The following is a 23,454-nucleotide window of genomic DNA, read 5'->3' on the forward strand; positions in this document are numbered from 1 at the left end:
GGAGGCGGTGCTCGGAGCGCCGGTGGCGGTGGCGGGGCGCTCCCGGAGGCGGTGCCCGGGGCTCGGAGCGCCGGTGGCGGGGCGCTCCCGGAGGCGGTGCCCGGGGCTCGGAGCGCCGGTGGCGGGGCGCTCCCGGAGGCGGTGCCCGCGGCCGGGGGGCGGCTCCGGCCGGGCGGGGCGGGGCGGGCGGCGGCTCGGCCGCTCGCGGGCTGGCACGGAGCGGAGCGGCCGTCGGCCACGGCGGAGCGATGATCCGCCGGGAAGGTAAGGAGCGCCCTGCCCGGCCCTGCCCGCCGCGTCGGGCACCGCGGCCCCGCGCTCAACAAGTGTCTGCCCCGCCGGGACCCGCGCTGGGACCGCGCCCGGTGCTCCGCGTCCTGCCGGGCACCTCCCGCCCTCGCTCCCCTCCACGGGCGGCCGTGCGAGCCTGGGGTTAACACCCCAGGACTGGGCGCTCTCGCTCCACGCCCTGCCCGGGCTGTGGACACGTTGTGCTGCCGTGGCTCAGAGTGGGTGGCCGTGGGATGCTCTGCTTGCAGATCCCTTGCGTGCTGCGGGGAGGAAGGAGAGCGGCCACGGGGGTTTGGGCTCTGCCAGAAGGGGCTTCCTGTACGTGGGATTGCATGCGCCTTGAGGCACGTGGAGATGGGCCCTGGACACCAAGAAATGAGAGCTGTAGGAAGGGTCCTGTGGTCTCCCTCTCACGCTGGGTGCACAGCACTTGCCCAGATCGGGAGGCAGCAGTGCCCTGCTGCAGCTGGCCATCACCCGGTACGGGTGGCCAGCAGTGCCCTGCTGCAGGTGGCTGTCACCCGCTATGGGTGGCCAGCAGTGTCCTGCTACAGCTGTCACCAGGTACGGGTGGCCAGCAGCACAGGGGTCAGCACGGTGCCTGCCACTCTTGCTGCACAGCCTGGGCTGTGGTGGGAAGTTTACACCAGGTTCACAATCTTTGTATCCTGGTGCGGTGGCCCCAGCTCTCCATGAGCTTCTTTAGTTCTGCTGATAAGGTCAGGAATGACCAGGCAGTGACATCTCAGCCTTGCTCATGGTGTGCTGGGCAGTGTCTGAAGCCACTGTTTAATCTTGCAGAAAAGGAAGCTCTAAGTAATAGCACGGGGTTAGGATTGCCATAAAGCTCAGGGGAGTCCCTACTTTAACTGGAGCAATTCTGGAGCCCAGCTCCAAGTCAAAGCTGTTCACGCTTCCCCAGACTCCTTTCCCTGTTCTGCTCCCACGATGAGTCAGTGTGGGCTGGTGGCACAGGCAGGAGGACCCCCTTTCCCTTTCAGCCAGGGAGAAGCTGGAAGGCTGGATGAGCTGGGACACCAGGTGGCACATACCCGAGCAGACACAGGCCCCCTTGTCTGATGACCTGAATTCTCGAGAGCCCTGTGATGAGCAGGGTCATCCTTTCTGCATGAGTTCCTGGTTTAAAAGATGAGTCTCCAGCAGTGGCGGGACAGCTTCCCTGCCTTCCCACACAGACACTCTTTGTCTGCAGTCTGCCTGGGTGACAAAGGGAAACATCCACTGATGGGGCAGGGATGGTCTGAAGGTCCGCAGGAGCTCACCACCTGCCTGAGGCATGGGTCACATCTGAGGTCGAGGCTGCACTGGCAGCTCTGGCTGTCGGCCCAGAGAAGTGTGGAGGTGTCCAGGCAGGGAGATCACAGCTCCACTATTTTAGGTCCAGGGTTTTCTCATAGCTTTGTCTAGCCCAGTCACTAACCAAAATGTTGCTTCATGGCAGCCTCTAGCTCCAGCTCCCTTCCTCACCAGCATCTCCTCTGACCCCAAGGCATCGTGTTCCTGTCCCACTTGTCTCCTGCTGCCCCACGGCTGCTTGCTGCTTCTTGTGCTTCACCCTGTAGCAACCCAAGTTTTGCCACTCCTGTAGCTGAGCTGTTTGCACTATGTGAATGGGCCTACGCTCAGCTTTGCTGCAGTCATCTGGCCCTATGTGGGAGGCTGCAGCTCCTGCAGTAGTATTCATAGCCCTGTGCAACCAGAATGTGTCCAGCTCCTCAACAGCTTCTGTGCCTGGGAGGTGGCAGAGGTGTTCAGCCTGCCCAGTGCCACAGGGTTCAGAGTTAATCTGATTTTAGCCCCTGATTTTCAGGGTTGGTGGCAGAACTGCCTCTCCTCCTGCCCAAGTCTCTGCTGTGGGCCCTCAGTGGCTCTCAGCAGAGTTAGCTTTCCTAGGTGTGTGTAAGGAAGGCTGCTTTTGTGGCTGTCTGACTTTTTAAAATCCAGACTGGAAGGCAGCTTGAGGCATTATCCCAGGCTGCACTCGAGCCTTCCTATAGCATCCCAAAATGTTAATGCCTTGTTACTCCTGTGTCATCTCTGCAGACACTGAACGGGCAGTGGAAATTCTGACCAGATACCAAAGCACCCTGCGGTCCCCGGAGGAGCAGGAGTTAAAAGCTTCCATTGGAAAAGTTTCGCACATCTTCCAAAGTGAACTCTTCCAGGCTCTGCTGGGTAAGCCCCTGCCTTGCAGTCCCTTGCAGTCCTTGTGTTTAGTGGGGTTTCCTGGGAGCCTGATCCCATGCCAGTGCATTCTGTGGAAACACGTGGCATGCAGTGCCAGGGAGCTGGGCTGTCTTTCCCCTCCAGGGCTTAGGCAGGAGATAGCAGGGCTGCAATCACTGGGTGTTTGTAGAGAACAGCATTCCTCAGTCTATTGAGGACAAGGGGTAACACCTTCTCAATCAGGCCATGCCTGTTCTACCCAGCACCTGCTAAGGGATCCTGCCCTGCTGTAAGCGCTCTCTGTGCAGTGCAGCCCAGGTGTGTCCAGGAAGGAAAACTGGATTTTTCTGTCTTTAAGAGAGAACCCGCATGTACCCAAGCTCCATTGGGGCATTCTGTCCTTTCTTGTGCTTAGACCCACCAGCACTTGTGAGAAACACACTGTTCCAGCAGTTCCATTTCACACACGACTTAACAGCCAGGTTTATCTTGGGGCTGGACACCAGAAAATGGCATTTTGAGCACTGTATAAAGTCCTCCATGTGGATTGAGACAAATGCAGCTGAAGTCTCTCTGGACTAAGCAGCTTCTCTGTGCAATACAGCTATCTTGCTATTCTCCTCAATAGAATAGCCTTGTGGGCCTTGGGAAATGCATGCAGCCCTGGTGGTTTCTGTTCCTGGATGTCCTGGAAAGAAGCTGAGTTTCCCTGATGGGGTGGAAGGAAAGCATCCCAGAGGCTCAGCACTCTTAGAAGAATGCCCAGGCCCCAGGGTGCAGAGCTCCACATGTGCTCTGTGGCTCACTCTCAGTGCATTTTGACCCAAGGCTGTCTCAGCCCTGGTGCTCCTCCTCGCTGTTCTCTTGGCAGCTCTCACCTTTTCTTCACACCTCTGCAGTCTGAGTTCCACTTCTGTGCCTGCAGAGATGAGTTGCCAGCAGCTCCTCTGTGCTTCAGGTTTTCCATTGAAAATGAAGTTGAATGCTGTGTCCTGAGTAATTTTATTCTATCCTTTTTTCTCAATTGCTGTTGGAGCATCACCTGGAGACTTCCAGTCAGTCCCAGCATGTCCTTTTAAAGGCCTTGTGCTGGAATGTCTGTGCCAGCAGCAGCACAGGAATGTGCCAAGGGTGCACTCCCCAGGACAGGTGGGCCCCATACTGATGGACCCAGTGTACATCTCCTTTCTTATCTCTTAATTCATACAACCTGCTCTCTAAATGATCCCCAGCCTGGAGGCAGGGATCCCCAGCAGGGCTGTGACCTTGACCAACCTGACATTAGCCCAACACCCCTGGCTGCTTTTGTGTGCTGGCCAGTCCTCCCTGGGGAGGGGAGTCCCAGGGGGCCAGTCCTGCCTGTGTGAAGGCAGCAAAGCAGCTTTCCCAAGGCCCAGGGTGCTGCTGTTAGTGCAGGAGTGCTGTGGAGAGAGAGTGGCTGCAGAGAACACGAGCTGGCTGCAGCTGCAGGCTGGCAGGCGGATGCTGCAGCGTCCCTGCTCCCTGCTCTCAGCCGTTTGTCTTGGTGTCCTATCAGCCCTGGCACGAGGGAGTGCTGGGAGTGTCTCTTGTTTACTGGTGACCTTTTCAACTGGTTTAACAGGATATTAATTCCCCGTGCCAGAGCGAGCCTTTCTCTAGATGTGTTTACCTAAACTAGGAATTTGCATTAATTACTTCCGCCCCCCCTCCTCAGCTCCCTCCCCCTGCTTCCCCTTGGAGTGTGGGTTTGAGAATGTCTCTGTCCCAACGTGGACATTGTGTCTGGCTGTGTGCTTGCTGTGGCCTCTCACAGCTGGCTCACACTGTGTCCATGGTTTGAACCTACTGGAGCACAGTAACAGCACTGCAAGGATGATGGAACATTTCTATTTTCATTTTTATTTTCACCCCTCCTTTTCCCTGTGGGCCACTGTGTCTCTGTCTGAAGTCTGCTCCGAGTCACAGGGTTGGCTTGGTGTGGGAGGAGGATTTGCAGGAGAGACAGACACTGTTCAGTGCAGAGCTCCCATCTCACTGCCCCATGCCATGCCAGAAGCTTCTGGCTCTGGAGAGGCTTCAGCTGCAGAGCTCCCTCCCCTTGCAGCCTTTCAGCAGCACAGCCCTGCTGTTTTCAGCCTCTGGGGAAGATGAATGTGTGAGCATGGTCCATCCCTGTCCTGCAGGTAATGCTCTCCTGGAGCACACACTGGCTGATTGGAGTAAGAACATCAACATGCATCAGGCCATAGTAGAGCTCCCAGCAGTGCCAAACATCATGGAGTTTGCCAAGTTACTCCACGTGAAAAATGCCAGGGATATGACTTTCTGTATGTTTTTTTTTTTGAAGAATAAGCTGGTTTGGGGTCTCCAGAAGCCCCAGCCTCTGTTGTGTCCTGGATGCATCAGTGCTGTGCTGGATGGGTCAGTCACTGCGATCATACCCAGAGCTGCTCTGCACATGCACCACGTTCTGCCAGACTCCTCTGATCACGGCCCAGCCCTCTAAATCCCTGTGGCCACCTCCCTGTCCTGGCTCTGCCTGTGCCGGGGGCACACTGCCCGTGCCAGGACAGCTCCTGTCCCGGCGGTGCCACGGCTGGCTGGGCACGGCCCGCGCTGCGGGAGCTGCTCTGCTGGAATGTGCCAAACCCTGCTCAGCACAAAAGAAATTCCTTGGCTGTGCAGAGGGAAAACAGGCTGTGCTGCCTCCCTTCTGCTGGCCCCTCTCTCCGTGTCTGAGGCTGTGGAGCCAAGTGCGTGACTTGCAAGGAAACAGCCCAGCACAGGGGTGCTGCAGGAGCCTGGGCTGGGGTGATGGTGACCCCGCTTTCCCTCTGCTCTGTGGAGCCCCTCAGGGAGGTGCTTGGTCTCTTGTGTGGTGGGGAGGATGGGGCTTGCACACAAAAGCAGCTCCCTGACCTTTCCTTCCCAGAGCCTGAAAGGGGCTGTTGTGCCCTGTGCAGTGGGTGAAGCTGGACAGGCAGGGTTTTTGTGTGTCCAGCTGTCCCAGCTGCCAGCAGCTCCTCCCAAAAATCCTCTGGGACTCAGCTTCTCTCCTGTGCCTGACCACTGGCCAGTGCAGACCTCTGTAGGTCCTGTCAGCTCCTTGGGCTCCCAATCCTCCCCTGCAGCTCCTTTTACCCCGCAAAAATTTTCCTCATGAGCATCCTGATGTGATAAAGGCAGGAGGGGCAGGCAGTGCTTGCCTGGGTGCAAAACCCCAGCAAGACCTGCCTGCCAATAGCGCAGCTGGGGATGGTGTAATGGCTTCACCGGGTGGCTGCAGGAGCCAGCGTGGAAAACTGGAGGAATCTGGAGGCTGCCCAACCCTGAGGACTCCTCCTCTTGCAGATTGGCCCATAGCAAGGATGGAAACTTGCAGCTGGCTTGGAAAAGATCTGCTGTGGCAGCCATGGGTGTGAATGGCAATGGGTCTGCTGCAAGGCTGGGCTTTCTGCTTGGGGTCATCTGTGGTGCTGCAGCTGGTGACAGGGCACACATTGGGGAAGAAATGGCATTAATCTGGAAGTGCATGTTCCGGCTGGCACAAGGGCAAGGCTTTAGTGCATAAATGCTGGTGCTATAGAAATATTTAATGACATTTATTTGATGTGTTAACCCCAGGAAAAATTTGTTCCAAAAATTATAAACTCTGTAAATCTTGAGTTACATTTCCTTATTAGATCCAGAATGGATTTACATGTCATCAGACAGAAACTGGGCTGTGAGACAGAACATGCAGCTTCATCTTTTGCTACCACAGTGTCCTCTTATGGAGGCTTTTCAGGTAGTGCTGCTCTTAAAGTGCACAGGTGAGGCAGACTTGTGTGCAATTTGTGATGCCCATGAGAATTGAGAGAAACCAGCATATATTTATATTATCTTAATGCCACATCCATGTGTCCTAAAATGTACTTTTGTCCTTTGCTGCCTGAACCCTATCCACCAATCCTGAAACTCCTCTAATCCCTGGTGCCAGCAACAATTCTCTCTTCTGGCAAGCACCTAAACTGGGCTGAGGGTTTTGGAGGTGGAGAGTGGCTGCTTCAGGGGACAAGTTTCCTGCCCTTCAGGCTCCTTGCCAGCTGGGCTGCCCCAGGCTGTGTTCCTGCAGCAGATGGGTGACAAACAGGGGTGCCAGCAGCAGCACACCCCCACAATGAGGCTGTTCAAATCCTGTTTTCATTCTTGCAAAGTTTTGTGTGTTCCCAGTGTAATCCGTGCAGCCAGAAGCTGCTGCTATCCTGTTACGCAATTATTATTTTTATAACCAGAGGGAGAGATGTTTTAGCACGAAAACAAAGTCCAGTGTCTCTGGCTGTGAAGTGAGGGCTGCTGTGACCTCGTGTCTGGTTTGGGAGGGTTTCAGGGGCAGCCTGGGGCTGTAGAAGGGGTGCCCCAGGTGTGGTGGGTACATCTGGGGACTCCCACTCCTCCCATCGTTGCCAGCTGTCTCCCAGGGCACAGGACAGAGCCTGGCAGCACAAAACAGCAGCTCCAAAAGTGGCACTGATGCCCGGCAGTGGCACTGATGCCAGGCAGTGGCACAGTGCTCCCTGCACTAGGGCAGCCACAGAGCCTGGCTGGGCTGCCCTTGGGCACCCAGCCAGGCTCTGCCTGCAGCTGAGATTTATATCAGCTTTGCCTCTACAGCTGGGAGCTCACAGAACAGGCAGCCCCTGGGAGCTGCAAGATGGGGTTGAAGCTGCTCTTGTCCCATCTGCATCAGGGATGTGCTGCTGCAGTGCTTGGGCACATGGTTAAACACTGGGAGAGAGGATGGGGAGTTGTGCCTGGGCATGCAGCCCTGCTCTGCTCTGCAGAGTGGGAGCTCCAGACAAAGTTTATTATAAAGCCCTCCTGTTGAGTCATGAGGTGAAGAAAGGACACCCTTCCTTTCTAAACTCATCCTCAGAGAGGAGCCTGGGTGCAGCTGGATCCAATTTAGCCCCAGACTTTGTCAATGATGTATGTCTAAAGGATTATACAGGTGTAATTGAACCTTTATACAACTTTGTCCCACAGGATTAAGGATGATAATCCTAATGCATTTATATAAATTTATCAAATTATTTGTTTAAATTTATTACAATAATGGTAAGGATTAGAGAAAAAAAAAGAGCTTAATCAGAGTTATTTACTAAACAATATGGATAGCTATAATTACTAGTGTAGTGCACTGGTTTTGAAGCAATATTAAAGCAATTATATTAAAGCTAGCTAAACAACTACTAAGTAGAGATTGATGTCACTCACCCACACCAATGACCAAGGGCAAATCTCTGACTCATCCTCGAGGAGTGACCTCCAGGGGTGTTCCCACCCAAGGGAAGGATCTTCACACACCTCAGGGAGGCATGATGGAAGCTCTCACTGTGCAAAAGTGTGACTGGCCTTTTATAGCATAAAGTGATTGACTGTCAGTCATGTGCATTTTTTAGATTATTAGTCAGCAAAATATGCTTTGTGCTGAAAAATGTGCGAGCAGCTCTTTTGTTTCTTCTTCTCACCACTCCTGACTCTCACTTCCATATCAGAGTGCACATTCTGGCTGCTCCCAGCTCCATGTCTTGCCTGTCCTCATGGTTGGGTCTTAGAGTTTGGTCAAGCTGTATTTTTCAGCACTGAGAACAGCAGACCCTCCTCACTTGATCTTATCCCTGCTCAGCAGACCCTCCTCTCTCAGGCCTTCACTGATGAACCTCTGAGACAAATTTGCAGCTGCATAAATATAAATACATTAGGTGTCCCTGCTTAGGGAGAGCATCCTGCTGCAGCCAGGGACCAGCCTCAGGCAGTGGCCAGCGTGTCCCTGCTTGCACTGCCAGTGCTCACCAGATTTCCTGTTGAAATCTCTGTGATGTGGGTGTTTAATACCTCGTGGTGCCAGGCTGTGGCAAAGTTTCAGGTGAGAAATCACAGGCTGGAGGGCAAGTGCAGGTGCTTCATTCCTGAGCTCCCAGGGAGTGCCGTGGCAGTGGCCACATCCCCCTCAAGCTGAGAGCCACAGCTTGCCCTTGGAGTCACTCACAGAAGTGGGGCTCTCCAGCTTCCTCCACAGCAGATGCAGGTACAGAAAATAATCTCAGGTTCCTGCTGTGTCTTTTCCTGCTTTAAGTGCTCATTTATGCTGCCTTGACTTTTTGGCCCTGCAGGCTCTGCCAGGCTTCCTGTTTCCCAGGTGCTTGAAGGGATTTATGACTTTTTTTATGGCTTTTGGAAGGCGTTTACCAAACTCTTTTGGCTGACCTCTTGGAGCTTTACCTTTAACCTGACAGCATTTACCATCCATTCTGGTTTTCTCATTTGGATGCAGCTTCAGCAGTTTAGATGAATGTCTTCTCATTTTCAATTGCTTCTTTTCCTCTGCAGTCAAGCCTTGCTTTCCTCCCTTTTGCCTTTACAGTATCCTCCAGCCAGACACTCCATGTCTGTTCTGGTGTCCCAGTGGGTCTCTCTAAATAGGCTCAGAGCCTCCCACAAGTTTTTGTTACCCCTTTCAGTTTCTTCATAAAAACAGGTTCTCACTTTTGATGTAGTTTCCTTTTTGAAATTAAACACTTCTGCAGTGGATATGTTGACCACTGTGGAGGTGCTGGCTCTGGGGATAACTGGGAGCTGCCAGGGGCCCGCAGTGCCTGAGTGTGCAGCAGTGGGAGCTTCCCTAGGGAGGAGCAGAGCCCACTGCAGCCCTTCTGCTCCCTGGAATCCTCTGTGTGTCACCTGAAGAGGGTGAAATCATCCTGGCTGGGCTAGGAGAGGGGCTGGGCTCCCACCTCTGGAGCTTTACCTGCTCTCAGGTCCCAGTCTCACCCCATAAGTATCTCTGGAGCAGTGAGGGCTGGCTTACCCCATTTCATGGCACTCTCTAGAGCCACAGTGGTCTACGACAGCAGCCTCAGGTCCTTGGAGCCCAGAATGAGGGTGCCATACCTGTTGTGGCAGTGTGCAGGGGGAAGAGGGGAGATACCAGGGAGGGAGCTGGGGTTAACAGAGCTTTACTCATCGGCTTTAGGGCTTGTACACTGAGTGCCCTGTGGCTTCTCTGCCTGTCCTCTGGGAAGGGAGCCCCTCCACAGGGTGGTGGGGGACTGTGATGGGGAGGGAATAGCCCATCAGTGTCAGGGCAGGCAGGGACTGCCTGGTGCAGGAGGCTTGTCAGAGCAGCAGGGACAGGGGCCATGCCTGGGGCTGGCACAGCCTGGAGGAGAGCAGGATGGGCTGGGTGTTGGATTGATGCTGCTGAGCAGGGTTTGCTCTTAGTCCCTGTGGACTGCTCCATGGACATTCCCATGCCTTCCAGAGCCATGGGCACTGCACAGTGAGCCAGGCACCCCACTACACCTCCTGCCTTGCACAGGGGGAGTGGTGGGCAGCACAGCAAGCACAGGGGGCCAGCAGAGCCCTCTCCCAGGGTGCCAGCCTCTCCCAGAGGGCTCAGAGCCTGGGGGCAGAGTGGAGGTCACAGGTGCTGCGCCCCACAGAGGCTGCTGTGAGGCATCAGGCTGCCCCCTGGTCCTGAGGCTGTTCCTCCTGCTGTTTTGCAGATATCCATGAATTCTACGATTTCACGCTGCGCTCTGCACCCGAGCAGTCTCCGAGCCTGGATTCACATCATGGCACAGCCAGGGAACAGCTTGGGGACAGCGAGCCCAGCTCCACAGTCACACCCAGAGAGCCCCAAACCCTGCCTGAGGTAAGAGCCACCCTCGAGGTGCTGCAGGGCCAGACCCTGCACACTCCTGTGCTGAGAGGGACTCAAGGGACACAGGGGCTGCTGGCCACCACCCCCTTCCCAGCTCACATCCAGGCTGTTCCCACATTCTCTGTGATAGCTTGTCTCATTAATGAGGCAACCTCTCTGGTTCACAAGTGTTAATTGAATTACTCATAATGTGAACAGCTCCAGCTCTGGCTCCTGCTCTGCAGTTGCAGCTGGATTATTTGCTCCTGTCTGACACTGTCTCCCATGGAGGCGTTTCAGCTCTCTGATCCAGCCACTTTTGATAAGTGAAGTAGGTTGAGTCTTTCAAGTTTCCCTTTTCAGGATTTTTTCCCAGCTCTCAGGTAACTTGTGTCTCTCTTATTTGCATTCTCCTCAATTTTCAACAGCATTCTAAAAGATACAGCACCAGGTGGAGAGGCAGGAATTGAGCAGTAGGGTCTCAGTTATCTCAAAGGCACCAAGGTAAATAAAATTGCCTCATGTCTTTGCAGGCCTTCTTTCCATCCCTCACTTACTGCCTCCATCCCTCACTCACTGATCTCCCTAATCTAGGGAAACATTTGTGCAGAAATGCAAAAATCCAGGGATTCCTCCTTTCAGTGAAATAACCTTATCAGATAAACACCATTTTCTGCCTCAGAGATTGAACTGGCTTCCCATCATATACCTGGGGTACTCCAAATTTAAGTGTCACACAGGGAAGATGGAGCTGAATGATATCATCTAAGGAAGAACACTTTAAAGGAGTTTGGGCATCAAGAACAAGGAGGACAAAACAGCCCACAATCACTGCAGGAGATATTTGAGTTCCTCTGACTCAGGAGCCACTTTAGTCCCATTATTTCTTGACCCCCTTCACATTGCCAGTCCCTCTAGTTAAAGTGAAACCTGCAACTCTAGGATGTGTTTAAGGACTAATTTGTAGTGCTGTTATGCCATAAGCAGTGGGATCCTGCTTTGGTTATTTTGGGTGTCCTGCAGCCTTGATCCACCCAACAGTGAACTCTGCTGGCAATAGCCATCAGTCTCTGTGGCCAGACCGGTTTATGAATTCCCAAGATTGAACAAGGGCATTGAAAAATCAATGTGGAAACAAGCAGGGAAGCAACTGTGGGCCTTGCACAGCTGGTGTGAGCAGTGCCCTGCTCCTTCCACTGTGCCCTGTCTGTGAGGGGAATGAAAAAAGCATCCAGTCGCTGGGCTTCCTGGCACTGACACCATCCAATCCCTCCTTCTTTCTCTAAAAAAATGTGTTTGAGATGTCCTGTGTGGCTGAAACGTGAAATGCAACCCAGCAATGGCACAGTCCCAGAGTCTGGGGCCAGCAAACCTCCACTGCTGCTTGCAGTGACCCTGCTGGCCTTGGGGCCAGTGCCAGGCAGGCTGACATGAGATGTGGGATGCCCATCAAAGGCACCATGGGGAAAAGCTCCTTTTGGCCCTTCCAGCAGCAGAGCAGAGCCTGGAGGCAGCTGCCCTGCCCTACCCACGTGTGCCCCCACTTTGTCTCGTTTCAGGGCTGCTCCTGGGACCGTGAGCAGAGGCTCGCCGCGGGGGCCAGCGCTGCGGGGACGGCGCCACGGCTGGTCAGGGTGACAGCACGGCGGACAGAGGCACCAGCCAGTGTGTGCAGCCTGGTGCTCAGCTCTCACAGCACCCTGCCCCAGGTGAGCCTCCGTGCGCCCCACGCCGCCTCCCGCCCTGCCTGGCACTGAGGGCCCAGCGCGGAGCCGCGCGCTCTCGGTCCCTCCCCTGGGGCTGGCAGGGTGTCCTCCTGGCTGTCCTGCTGATGCTCTCACCAGAAAATGGAGCAGTCACTTGTGCCAGGGGCTGGACAGCGCTGAAATCATCCCCTTGCCTTAGCAGTGGTGTGAGCCCTGAGGGCTGGGAGGGCAGGTGGATGTGGCGCAGGAATAACGAGGCTGCTGGAGCTGGAAATCCTCCCAGGCCCGTCCCTCTCGCCCCCGGCGCTGGCACGCTCCCATGTTGCAGATTTCCATATTTTTTTCTCCGAGCTCTTAAATGGCAGGTCCGTTCCTCAGCTTCCCGGGAGCTTTTCTCTGCTGTCTTATTTACTTGGAAACACCATTTATTTGGATGTGCATCGTAAAGCTCAGCCTCCACCTAGTGCAAGAAAATCCTTTGGGCTACGCATTTGAGGGGAGTTTTAGGGATGAGTGAAGGGCAAAATGCACTTTTGGGAAGGATGAAGTGGCCAGGAAGAATGGAGCTCACCACAGATTTAAAATTATATGAAAATGTTGTTTTTCTTGGCAAAGTTTGAAATAATGCTTGTTTGCTAAGTCTAAGTATTCTTCCAAAGTATTTTAAATACAAAAATTGCACTGCCTCTCTTCTGTCCTTTTTTAAATGTTTCCCTTCTTTTTCTGGACTGCAATAAAATGGGTAACACCCCATTTTTTTCTCTTACTGTTTAATTTCTCCTTTTCTCTTGTTTCTCTCTGCATTTTCAATCATTCACCATATCTTTTGCAGTTTTTGGAGGGTGAGACAGTGATTTTCTGGATATGACAAGAAGATGAGCTTGGTTGCTGATTTCCATTTGCCAGTGGGTGGGAAACACCACCACAGGGGAATCACAGGGCAAAACCCTTGAGGGGGTGAGAGCCTGAGCAATTGGGAACAGGTTCTGTTGTGATTTTAAGGGATTTTCCTAACTGTCCTAGGCCATGAAGTACAGCAGCTCTTGCATCCAGCCCCAAATATCTGGCTGGGTTGCAATGTCTCCTTTAGCAGCAGACACCTAGTTTTGATTGTAAGGCTTCATACAATGGGGAATCTGCTCTGTCCCTGGCCTGGCTGGCCTGATGATTATTTATCCTTCACATTAAAAATCTATATTTTACTGTTAGCCTGTATTTCTCTTGGTTTAGCTCCCAGCAGCAAGGAAATTTTGCTGCCTTTGTTTGCTAGGATGAAGGACCTTGGCAATCAGAATGTTCCCAACATGTAGGTATTTATAGATGCATCTAAGTTCCCTCTTAACTTTCCCTTAGATAAACTAAACAGATTGGCTTCTTCACTCGCTCGCTGTTGAAGCAGGTTGTTCCAGACCTGAAATAAGTCCTGTCATTCTTTCCAGCCTCCTTCTTTCCTAGCCCATGGCAGCATGGGGCCAGTCCTTGGTGCCAGGTGCTGGAGCTTTAGGGGTCACCCCTTTGCAGGGGCTGCAGCTGCCAGCCCTGAGCAGGGGGTCACTGCCCTGAAATGGAGGAACATGGGTGGGCAGACTGGGACTCTGGGAGCTCTGTGCTCTGGCAGAGCTCTCATCTGCAACCTCCTCCATCCCAGAGGATGGTCATTTCACAGCATGGCTGCAGGCAGAGCAGGGAGCTGGAGGTGAAAAGCTGTGAGGATGGTAGTGTTCAGTGCCAGGTATTGCCATGCCTGTAGTCCTGCCTGAAACTTGGCTTTCTGCAGAAACCCAGCAGCTTTCCTGCAAACTGGAGCCAAGCAGTGCTGGAGAGCTGCAGCTCCTCTGCAGCAGCCCCTGTGCTGGGATGCAGAGTTCTTCATCACAGTGGTGAGCCTTTCCCAGGATGTCACCTTCACTGCTGAATACAGGCCTGGCCCTGACAGAGGGAAGCATTTCCAGCAGTTCCCCAGGAGACTGGGACAGGCTGTGCTGCTGGACCACAGCACAGGCCCTGTTTTTCCTCCTTCACTCCTGCATGAAGGCACTGAGGACACCTCAGCTCCTGCCAGCATCACATCCCGTGTCAGTTCTCAACAGCAACAGCATGCAGGACAGCACCAGGGCTGCACAACACCTGCACACCCAGCTCCTGCCCTGCTCCACGGGGACTTGCTGCTTTCCAGCCTTCAGTGTGTGCTTTTTATGCCACAGGCATTTCCAAAGCAGGTTTCACAAAAATACCTGAGCTGGCAAAGTGCTTTTCGAAGAACCAGGGAAGCTTTTATAGGTTGATGATAGTTAATGCCAGGGCAGAGGGGAGCACCTGCTGCCACCCTGGTGCCATCAGCCCAGGAATGAGAGCTCTAGTGGACACCCTGCCACTGATGAAAGGCAATACAATGAGGTGGCTTTTCCTACCTGAACTGAGTGCAGTTCCCTTACTGCATCCAGCAATGTAAATAAGTTTTCCGTTGCCCTGGCTTTGTCCTCTCCCCTGCCCACAGCTCTCCACAGCAATGTTAACAGAGCAAAGGCTACCATGATCGGCTTCAGCCAGGAAGATGCATGTCAAATAGATTGCCTCTCCACACAAATGCTTCCAGGAACAGGAAATTTCTGCCTGCTGGCAAGGATATGGGTGTGCTCTGAAGAGCCCTGCAGCGTGCAAATGGCTGCTACAAAGGAAGAGGTGCCGGTAAATACAGCAGCAACATGTGCTTCCTCTTGAGGCTTGGTGGGCTGAAACTATCTCTCCGTGGCAAAGTGGATGTTCAGCTCTCAACGGGGCAAGAGCAAAGGGACTTTGCCAGATAAAAAGCCCTGTTGGGGCTAATAGAGGCAAAACCTTTCCTGAGTTCTGGGGCTCGTGGGGTTTTATTTGCTGAACCTTTCATTTCAGCCTTTTCCCGAGCCCTGTGGTTGCCTCAGCAGGGCTGCTCAGGGCTCATGTGCTGCGGGAAGACTCAGGAGGACGCTCCTGTGGCCGGTGACACTCGCCTGGCGCTCCCAGGCTGCCAACGAGGCTGCTGCCCTCCGCAAACGCCGCTTTCATCCTCCGTGCAGGGAGCAGCCAGCTGTAAAGATAAAGGAAAGAGGAACAATGCCGCTGATGAGCAGAGCTTTGCGCCTGCGAGGAAGCGCCGCTCTTCCCCTGCCACCCTCTCAGGCTCCCCAGCGCGGCTCCGCAGCCGCTGTGACTCCATCCCTGTCACCGCCAGTGCGGGGCCGCCCCTCCGCCTCCGAGCATCCCTCCCTCCCCCGAGCATCCCTCCCTCCCCCGAGCATCCCTCCCGCCCGCCCGAGCATCCCTCCCGCCCGCCCGAGCATCCCTCCCTCCCCCGAGCATCCCTCCCTCCCCCGAGCATCCCTCCCTTCCCCGAGCATCCCTCCCGCTCGCCCGAGCATCCCTCCCGCCCGCCGAGGCGTTCCTCAGCTTACAGCTCTGCCCTGCCTCGGCCTGACAGCTGACACGGAGCAACAGCAGGTCCTGATATGATGGAGAGTGCGAGGAGCTGCCTCAGAGGACAGGCATTCCATGCGTGTCCCGCAATCCCCGGTGAGCAGGAGAGCTCGCTGGCAGGGGTCACTGCTGCCCCGGCTGTGTGCGGGGTGTGCGGTGCCTCTGAGCCTGACAGGGCCGGTCTGCGCTCCAGCCCGGCGGGGCTGAGGCCAGAGATGCCCCGGTCCCGTCCCTGTGTCCCAGGGAGGGCACAGCTCCGACAGGAACGCCCTGTCAGGATGTGAGCCCTCTCTGCTGCACAAGATGCATCCGTGTGTCCCTAACCCACGGCTCGAGTGCCACACAGATCCATGGAGCTCCCTGGGGCATTTGGCAGAGAAAGGCGAGCTGTGCCGCCGGCGTGGCGACTAGCTGCCTGCCTCTCCGTCCTTTTCTCAAGTGTTTTTTCCTCTTTCCCAGTGTGCCTTTGGCCGGGCCGAAAGGGCGTTCCCGTGCCTGCACCTTTGCCGGGCGGGAGCGCAGGGTCAGGATGGGATGGGCGTGTGGCAGATGCTGGAGATGCCGGCTGTGAGCTCCCCGCTCCCTGCCTTGGCTGCATTCTCACCGCTCTCCATTTTCTCTGTGAGATGCAGGAGAGGGGAAGCACCACGGAGCTGTTTGCTGTTGCGAGGAGCGTCAGGGAAATGAAGCAGATCTCTGGTGTGGGTGAACGTCTGACAGTGAATGCAGCAAGAAGCCCCTGTCAGGCTGCTCGGTTGCATGTGCCCTGCTGTCCCCACCAGCCCATGTCCTCCCTGTGGGCTGACTGGGCAGGCAGCTGAAGCCATTGCTGCAGGCCAGACTTCACCAGGCCACTGCTTTATCTCGCCCTGAGCCCATCAGCATCAGCTCTGCAACCCCAAAATCCCAGGAAATGGCTAATGCTCGAGCAATGGGACCACAGAAACAACCAGCTCCTGGAGGAACTCTCCCCTCCCCATTGCATCGCCATGCAAAAGGAGGAGCATGTTTATTTTAGGAGAAGCAGAGAAGAAAAGCAGCAACCCCCAGCCCAGAGGCTGCTGCCCAGTGTCACTTGAGCCACTTTGTGCCCAGAGGTTGCTTCAGGGCATTCAGATGCTCTCCGGCGATTTTGTGTTTTGACACTGCAGATGCAGGCTCAGAAGCCAAAGTGCTGAACTCCAGAGGGTGTGTGTCTGTAGTAACACACACACATTGAACAGCGGGACACCCAGCTGGGCAGCTGTGTCCCAGGGAGGCTGCTGCTCAAAGAGGGGGTCAGCAAGGGTTGTGTCAGTAGGAGCTGTCACTTCAGTGGACATTTTGGGGTTGAATGGCCTCAGCTTTACTAGAGGCTCTTGCTATTCCTGCTGGAGAGATGGACATCCTTTGACTTCAGTTCTCCCAGCTCAACATCCATCTTCAGCAAAGGATGAAGAAGTCAGTAGAGCCACCAGGCTGTCAAACCAAAATCTCATGCATGGTCACCTATTCCTACTCTACTTGGGGACTTCTTGTCTAAAACCAGCAGCAAAAGGAAGATCCTTGCAGACACGAGGTGTTTCTGGCTGTGCAGCGTAGGAAAATCTTGCTGGATGTGGTGTCTCCATTCACCCAAGTCATTGTCACTGTTTTGAAGGTATTTGGATGGTGTGAGTGCATGCAGCTCTCCCCATGCAATGGCAGAAAGGGAGCAGTGAACGGGAGGCTCTGGGGAGTGTCCCACAGAGAGCCATGCTCCAGAGCCATCCACACAGGCTTGGAGTCCGTCCATCCATCCTGCCTCCAGATCAGAGCTTCAGCTTTGCCTCCATGTAGTGTCTGTGTCTGTCTGTCCCCAGGGGAGCACAGCTGCTGGAGAACCTGCACACTGATGAGATCCACACTCAGGAGTTCCATGTGCAGCTCTGAAATCAAGAACCAAGACCATTCACAGGCATCTCCAGCAGCATGGGGACTGATCAGGGGCCAGCCCCATCGGTGTCTTGGCCAGGAGCTGTGAGCTCCTGCACTGCCTCTGCTGGGTCTCTGCTCTGCTCATCAAGTTTCCCAAATGTGCTGATGCAGGGTCCACACAGCAGCACCAGGTTCCTCCTTCCCTGCTCTGCCTCGTCAGGTGATTGATTGGCCATATTCCTGCTGCAACCAAAGCAAAGAGCTGGAGCCTGTCTCCTGCAGCACAGACCCACCAGGGGCTCAGGGAACATGGAGCCAGAGCTTGGGATGTGCCACCCTCTCCTCCACCCCAGCAACTCAGGAGGGTGAGGACAAATCCCCCAGGTGCCTTTCTGCGAAACAAACGAGCTCTCCTCGCCATTTTCATAGAAACAAACCAAGCTTGAAGGCAGAGCCTGGCAGGCCAGCTGCTTTCTATCTGGAGTGCTGGAGCTGGGGGAACGTCACTGAATCTTAATGGCATCAGGCTGGACAGAGATCAGGATTCTGGTGGCAGAGGCAGTGCTGGCACTGTTATAAATAAAGCAGCCACGATAACTGCTCATGAAGGTTTATGGTCTTTAGGATTTGGAGGATCAGTATCAAGCTATGCTGAGAGATGTATTATCCTCAGCATTGGTAGGAGCTGGGGGAAGTGCAGGGGGAGGACAGTAAATGAGCGTGGGTTTGGAAATCATCCCTCTTGTGAATCCAAGCGTGAGCCCTTGGAAAGGTGCTCTGTGCTGTGTGCTGCCTCCTGTTGCCTTGCTCAGGGAGGGTTAAATCGTGTGTGGCTGCAGCAGTGGCTGCATTTCAAACCAATCCCTGCCCTGTTGCAGGAAGCAAAGATTCACCCCAGGGCAGCACCTGCCCAAGCCCTGCAGGCACAAAGCACCTTGTAGGAGTCTCGCTGCCATTGCACCTAAAAATTATTCCAAATACTGAGGCTGAGGCAAAGCCTCCTGCAGCCTGTGGCCTGGATAGCTGTAGGGGCTGGCACTGCTCAGGTACACCAGTCTGTGCCCAGAGCACTGGCATGGACACCATCCTGCCTGGCCAGCACTGCTTGCCCAGCCTCACCACCAGCTCCCCACCTGCACGCGTGCAGGAAACACGGCAGTGTCCTGCCAGGCTGGCCCCCCTTGAAGGGGTATTTTTAGACCAGATCATTTCACAGCCTGGCCTAGAGCAGACTGAGGGAGGAGCAGTGGAGAGCAAGGAGGGGGAGACCTGGAGCTGGGTTTATTGCAATCCCACTGTTCATTCCCTCCCCTCGGTACACGGTGCACAGCTGTTTCTCCTCTGTGCAGGGGTAGGTTTTGCACAGCTGAGTCTCGTGGGGTGTTTCTGCAGGAAGATTTCGTAAGCTTTAGTGCTGCGCTGCTGTGGGAGCGCTCCTGCCTTCCTGATCTGGCCTAGAACAGGAGTGGGGTGCTGAAACACTCTCCCAGCCGCCTGCTCTCCCTCACACCATGGCCTTGGGGGGAGCTCAGCCCCGCCGTGTGCTCTGGCAGTGTGGGTGTCCGGGCCCTGCGGCCTGACCGTCCCTGCCCAAGCCCTGCACTCAGGCTGAGGGGAGCTGGCACATCACCCTCAGCACCGCCACCCTCCAGGGCTTGTGTTGCTGGCGTGTCGCTCGTGAGGAAGGCAGGGCTGTGCCTGCCCTCAGCAGCGGCTCCTCATCCCGCTCTGAAGGTCACCTCGGGGCTCCCGAAGCGGCCGTGTGGGGACGGGCGGGTGGCGGCGCTGCGCCTTTAAGAGGGCCCCGTGCGCGGGCCGCGAGCCTGCGGCACGCGCGCTGATTGGCCGGGCGGGCGGCGCGCGCGGCGGGGGCGGGGACAGCCATTCACAAATTTGCCAGCGGCTCCTCCTCCCTTAAAGGGGCAACGCCGGGCCGGCCAGGCGCGCTCCTCCCGTGCACCGCGGGCACCCGTGGCTCCAGGGGACACCGGCACCGGTTTGTCACCCGCGGCTGGGCAGGTTTCCCGGCGGGAAGTGTGTTCTGGGGCAGCACTGCCCGCATGAGGCAGCAGCATCCCTGTGAGTCACTGGCCGTGGGCGGTGGGAGGTGCGGAATGGGCTTTGCTCCATCTGGAAGGGGCAGATTGGAGCAGGGCTGGCATGGGGAAAGGGGGAATGCGTGTTGCCCACCGAGTTCCCCTAATTGTTCCACAGGCAGGGTGGGAATAATCGAGGAAGGGACATCGCGGAGCCCTGGATGGGAAAGGTCCCTCTGGGCAGGTTTGTGATGCCTGGTCTGGGCGGATCTGCTGAGCCCTTTCCTCCCTGTCCGAGCCAAGTGTTGACCCACTCCAGGAGAGAGCCTGTTCCTGCAGGGATGGGCTGGTGAGGAGCCCTGAGAGTCAGCCCGTGGGGCTCTGTGGCCCCAAGGTCATTTCAGCTCAGGCAGAGGCAGCCAGGAGATCTGCACAGCCCGGGCAGGGTGTGTTTGGCTCCCGCTAAGGCTGATGTATGTGACCAGACCCAGGGATAGCTTGGGACTGGTGAAGGATGCAGGGAAACAGGATTTCTGGTGATGTCACACTCGGCACAAGCATATGTGGTACAGTACCCAAAAAATAGCAACCAATTCTCTAAAAGACAGTGAGACTTCAAAACACCTTGCTGTGACCCTGGTGTGGAGTGGTGAAGTGGTGCCCTGGTCACAGTGTCCAACCTTCCCTCTGCTCTGTCATTTCTGGAGGAAATGAGGCACACACAGGAGTGGGCACCACGGGCTGTGGGTAATTGACCCAGCGCTGTAATTGCCGAGCCCTGCAGCAGCAAGGCTCCCCCTGCTGCGGAGGAAAATGCATCAAGGCAGCCACAGCCAGCCCGTGCCTCCAGTGCCCCAGCCCAGGGCAGAAGCATCCCTGCCAGGGATGGGGAGAGCAGCTGTGGGCATTGTGAGGCTGTCAGGAATCTCATACAGCCTGATGCATTTGGATGTTATTAAATAACGCCTCCAGGCTCTCCTTTACAGGCAGGGAGCCTGAGCCCTGCTGGAAAGACCTGCTCAGGTCTCCATCACTCCTCTCCCCTCCCCAGAACACCATGGAAGATGTTTAGTTGTCCATGATGCGAGTTTGCAGAAACCAGCCAATGGTGCCTATTAAAGACTCCTGTGCCATTGCTGCCACAAGCAAGGGTGCAGCAACTGGGCAACGTATCAGGGATCATTAATAGAATAAAAATGGTTTTGCCCTGGAGGAGAATAATTTGTTGGGCATCTGCCCTGAGAGTGCTAAGAGCTCTTGGTCCCTTGGTATGGCTGGTGATTATTATTCCAGCTGCACCTTTCCCAGTGTGAATTGCTGCTGGTGGCAGGAAGGAGCAGCCGCGGAGTGAGATGTTTCTTATGCTGCCCCTTCCCACCCAGCTGTGAGTGCACAAACCCTCCAGTGCTCACAGGAGCCTGCAGCCCTTTTTGCCCACAGCAGCTGTGCACCCAGCCCTGCAAATCACATCTTCAAGTTCCAATTGAGAAGCCCCAGGCCCAGCAAATGGCAAATTCCTGCTGGCTGGGGTCTGTGTTAGTGCTGAGGAACTGACTGTCAGACTGAGCCAAGTTCAGCTGGTCCCTCTCTTTGCTGCTCATCTCCTCCTAGCCTGCCCACACAGACACATTTCCCTGGGCTGCATGTGTTGGGTGTCTTTTTGCAGGTGATTGTGATGGAGAAAGGCACCTCCCCCAAGCAAAACTGTCCTCCCCTTGCTCCTGAGCATCCCTAAAGCCTCCCTGTCTGCAGCCAGGCTCAGAGCAAACCTGAGGCTTTGGTTCCCCTGGCAGGACCCAGCTCCTGTTGGGTGACAGTCAAGCCCTCACGTGGCTGCTGTTTCTGCAAGGAACTGGCTGCCTTCAGCCTGCTCCATCCTCCCACCCCCTGCTCCTGGCAGGGCTGTAGGTACAGCCAACATCCCCCATCCTGGCAGGGCTGTAGGTACAGCCAACATCCCCCATCCTGGCAGGGCTGTAGGTACAGCAAACCCTCACACTTGCCTTCCTCTTCCCGCAGGACTTGATGCGAGAGGAAGGCAGCAGCAGCAGGGGCTGAAATGCGGTGACACCAGACCAAACCTAGCTCTGTGCCATCTTTGTGCCATCTCTGTGCCATCTCTGTGCCATCTCTGTGCCTTGTAAATAGCATAATCTCTGGGGATTTCTTGACACTTTGCTGAAATTAGCACCTGTAAAAAGAGCAGCTGCCAAAGCAGAATTTAAACAAGACAGGGAGAATACCGGGAGGAAGAGGGTAGAGAATGAGAGAGCTCTTGAATCACTTCCCTCCATGCAGGCACCTGCCTGGAAATCAGCTCCCATCTCCTCTAGGCCTGCTCAAAGCTCACATTACTGCAGCAAGATGCCCACAGCTGCTTCAAGGGCTGGGCACTGTGCCTGCCCTGCCAGCCACAGGCCTGGCCCCCAGTGCAGGTGCCCACTTCACTTGTTCTCCCAGCAGAGCCACCTCCAGTTCCCAAAATGCCACCACTCACTAAAACAGGCTGGAGAAATACAGAGTGTGGATGCCCCTGGCCAACCAGCCCTGGCCTCCTCTTGAGCTTGATTAGGTATCCCAGATCCTGTGCAGCATCAGGGAACGTTGCAAGCAGGCAGCAGCAACCATGGATTGCTTTTTTCCCTTTTAATTGAGGTTAGCAGGTGGCACAGGCAGTTCATTACAAATGCACAGAAATGAAACAACTCTCCTGGCAGCTGAAATGGGAAATGTGGGGTTTGGGATGGGGAGATGCAAGAAGGTCAGGAAGGACTCTAAAGAGCTGTGGCAGCTGAGGCACAAAACCCCTCTGTTTGCAACTGGCAATGAGGCACTAAGAGATAAGAGAAGTGGGGGAAGTGGTGTGGGGTGGAGGCTGTAATTCTGGCCCTCCAGGGCTGGCACTGAGGGTGCTTCCCATGTGGGCATGGATGGCTGTGAAGGCTGCAGAGCTTAGGGAGGACCTGACACCGTCCTTGTGGAGGATGCACCAAAAAAAAAAAGGAAAAAAAAATGGGAGGGAAAAAATCAAATTAAATGCTTCTCTTTGTTGTTCACCCAGCTCCTTATTAAAGCATATTTCTCTAACAGCTCTTGTCCTTTGCTTCTGCACTTCCCCCCTGAGTGAATACCTGTGTCCTTGCCTGCCCCATCCCAGGACAGTGACAGGGGATGTGTCTGGGGCAGGGCAGCTGTGAGCAGCTGGGGTGACAAATTCTGCTTGTGCAGTTCCCTGGTGCTCTCCTCACACCCATCAGCCTCTTGCAGACTGGGGTTCCTGCCTGAGCTTGGCCCAAAGACGGCTCTGGGGAAGGCCATGGCAGTGGAGATGCCTCACTGGTGGCCGCTGCAGGGTCCCTGGAACCTGACCATGCTGTGCCGTGCGGGAACCACAATGGGAAGCAGGTTTGCAGTGGGGTGGAGCAGTAATTAGCCACGCCCAGGTACTGAGCACATCTCACTGATGAAGTTATCTCAGAGGTGCCAATGGGTGGAGAGCCAACAAGGCATTCATGTCCTTTTGTTCCCATGGGGGAGACAATGGCCACCTGGCCTTTTTTACAAGGCTTTTTGCTCTACTTTGGTGCAGCAGCCCTCTATCTCAGCTTCAGTCTGGCCCCAGTCCCTCCTGCCATTCCCATCTGATGGCACAAGGATGGCCCCGGTCCCTCCCTCCCTGCTGGCTCTATGGTGTGAGAATTAGGTGGAAGATGTGGAGATAATCCTAATTTCTTAAAACCTGAAGTGTAAAGTTCTCTTAAAACCAGCACTGCACACTTTCCTGCCATGCACTCAAACACAGTTTTTCATTGATTAGTTCAGAACAAGCTTGCTTTGCATGCAGGCATCCCACACTGCCCTGCCCTGCCCTGGCGAGCTCCTGGGCTCTGCCGTGTCCTGTGGCACTGAGCTCTGCAGTGGAAACACTGTCTGGTGTGCAGCCATTGGCTTCATCTTGGTGCACGTCTTTGGTCAGTGCCACAGTGCCCCTGGGGCTGGTCAGTGTCCAGAGAGAGCCCAGGGGAGCAGCGGGGTGAGCCAGCAGCAGGGTGAGCCCCACCTGTGGAGCTGTTCCTGAGGGCCCAGCAGCACTGCTGTGCTGTGCCTGGGGAGCACGGGTGCTCTAAACTTGTTTGTCCAGGGACATTATGACTGTCCTGAGCCTGCAGCAGGGAAATCTCAGTGTCTGAGCCACTCCAGCATCCTGTGGCATTAAGCC

The 23,454-nt window shown here is 55.2% G+C and overlaps 1 protein-coding gene across 1 annotated transcript in view; it reads left to right on the plus strand.

Moving 5' to 3' along the window:
• The first annotated feature begins 217 nt into the window (after positions 1 to 217).
• The window catches only part of DLG3 (discs large MAGUK scaffold protein 3), a 77,129-nt gene continuing 53,892 nt past the window's right edge, over positions 218 to 23,454 (plus strand). The window contains exons 1-4 of the mRNA XM_059482770.1: positions 218 to 264; positions 2,356 to 2,487; positions 10,008 to 10,156; positions 11,704 to 11,853. Of these exons, the coding sequence (XP_059338753.1) occupies positions 249 to 264; positions 2,356 to 2,487; positions 10,008 to 10,156; positions 11,704 to 11,853 (447 nt within the window). The 5' untranslated portion in view covers positions 218 to 248. The remainder of the gene's footprint in view (positions 265 to 2,355; positions 2,488 to 10,007; positions 10,157 to 11,703; positions 11,854 to 23,454) is intronic.

Source organism: Ammospiza nelsoni, chromosome 15 (genome assembly GCF_027579445.1).
Source record: "Ammospiza nelsoni isolate bAmmNel1 chromosome 15, bAmmNel1.pri, whole genome shotgun sequence".
Lineage (NCBI taxonomy): Eukaryota > Metazoa > Chordata > Aves > Passeriformes > Passerellidae > Ammospiza > Ammospiza nelsoni.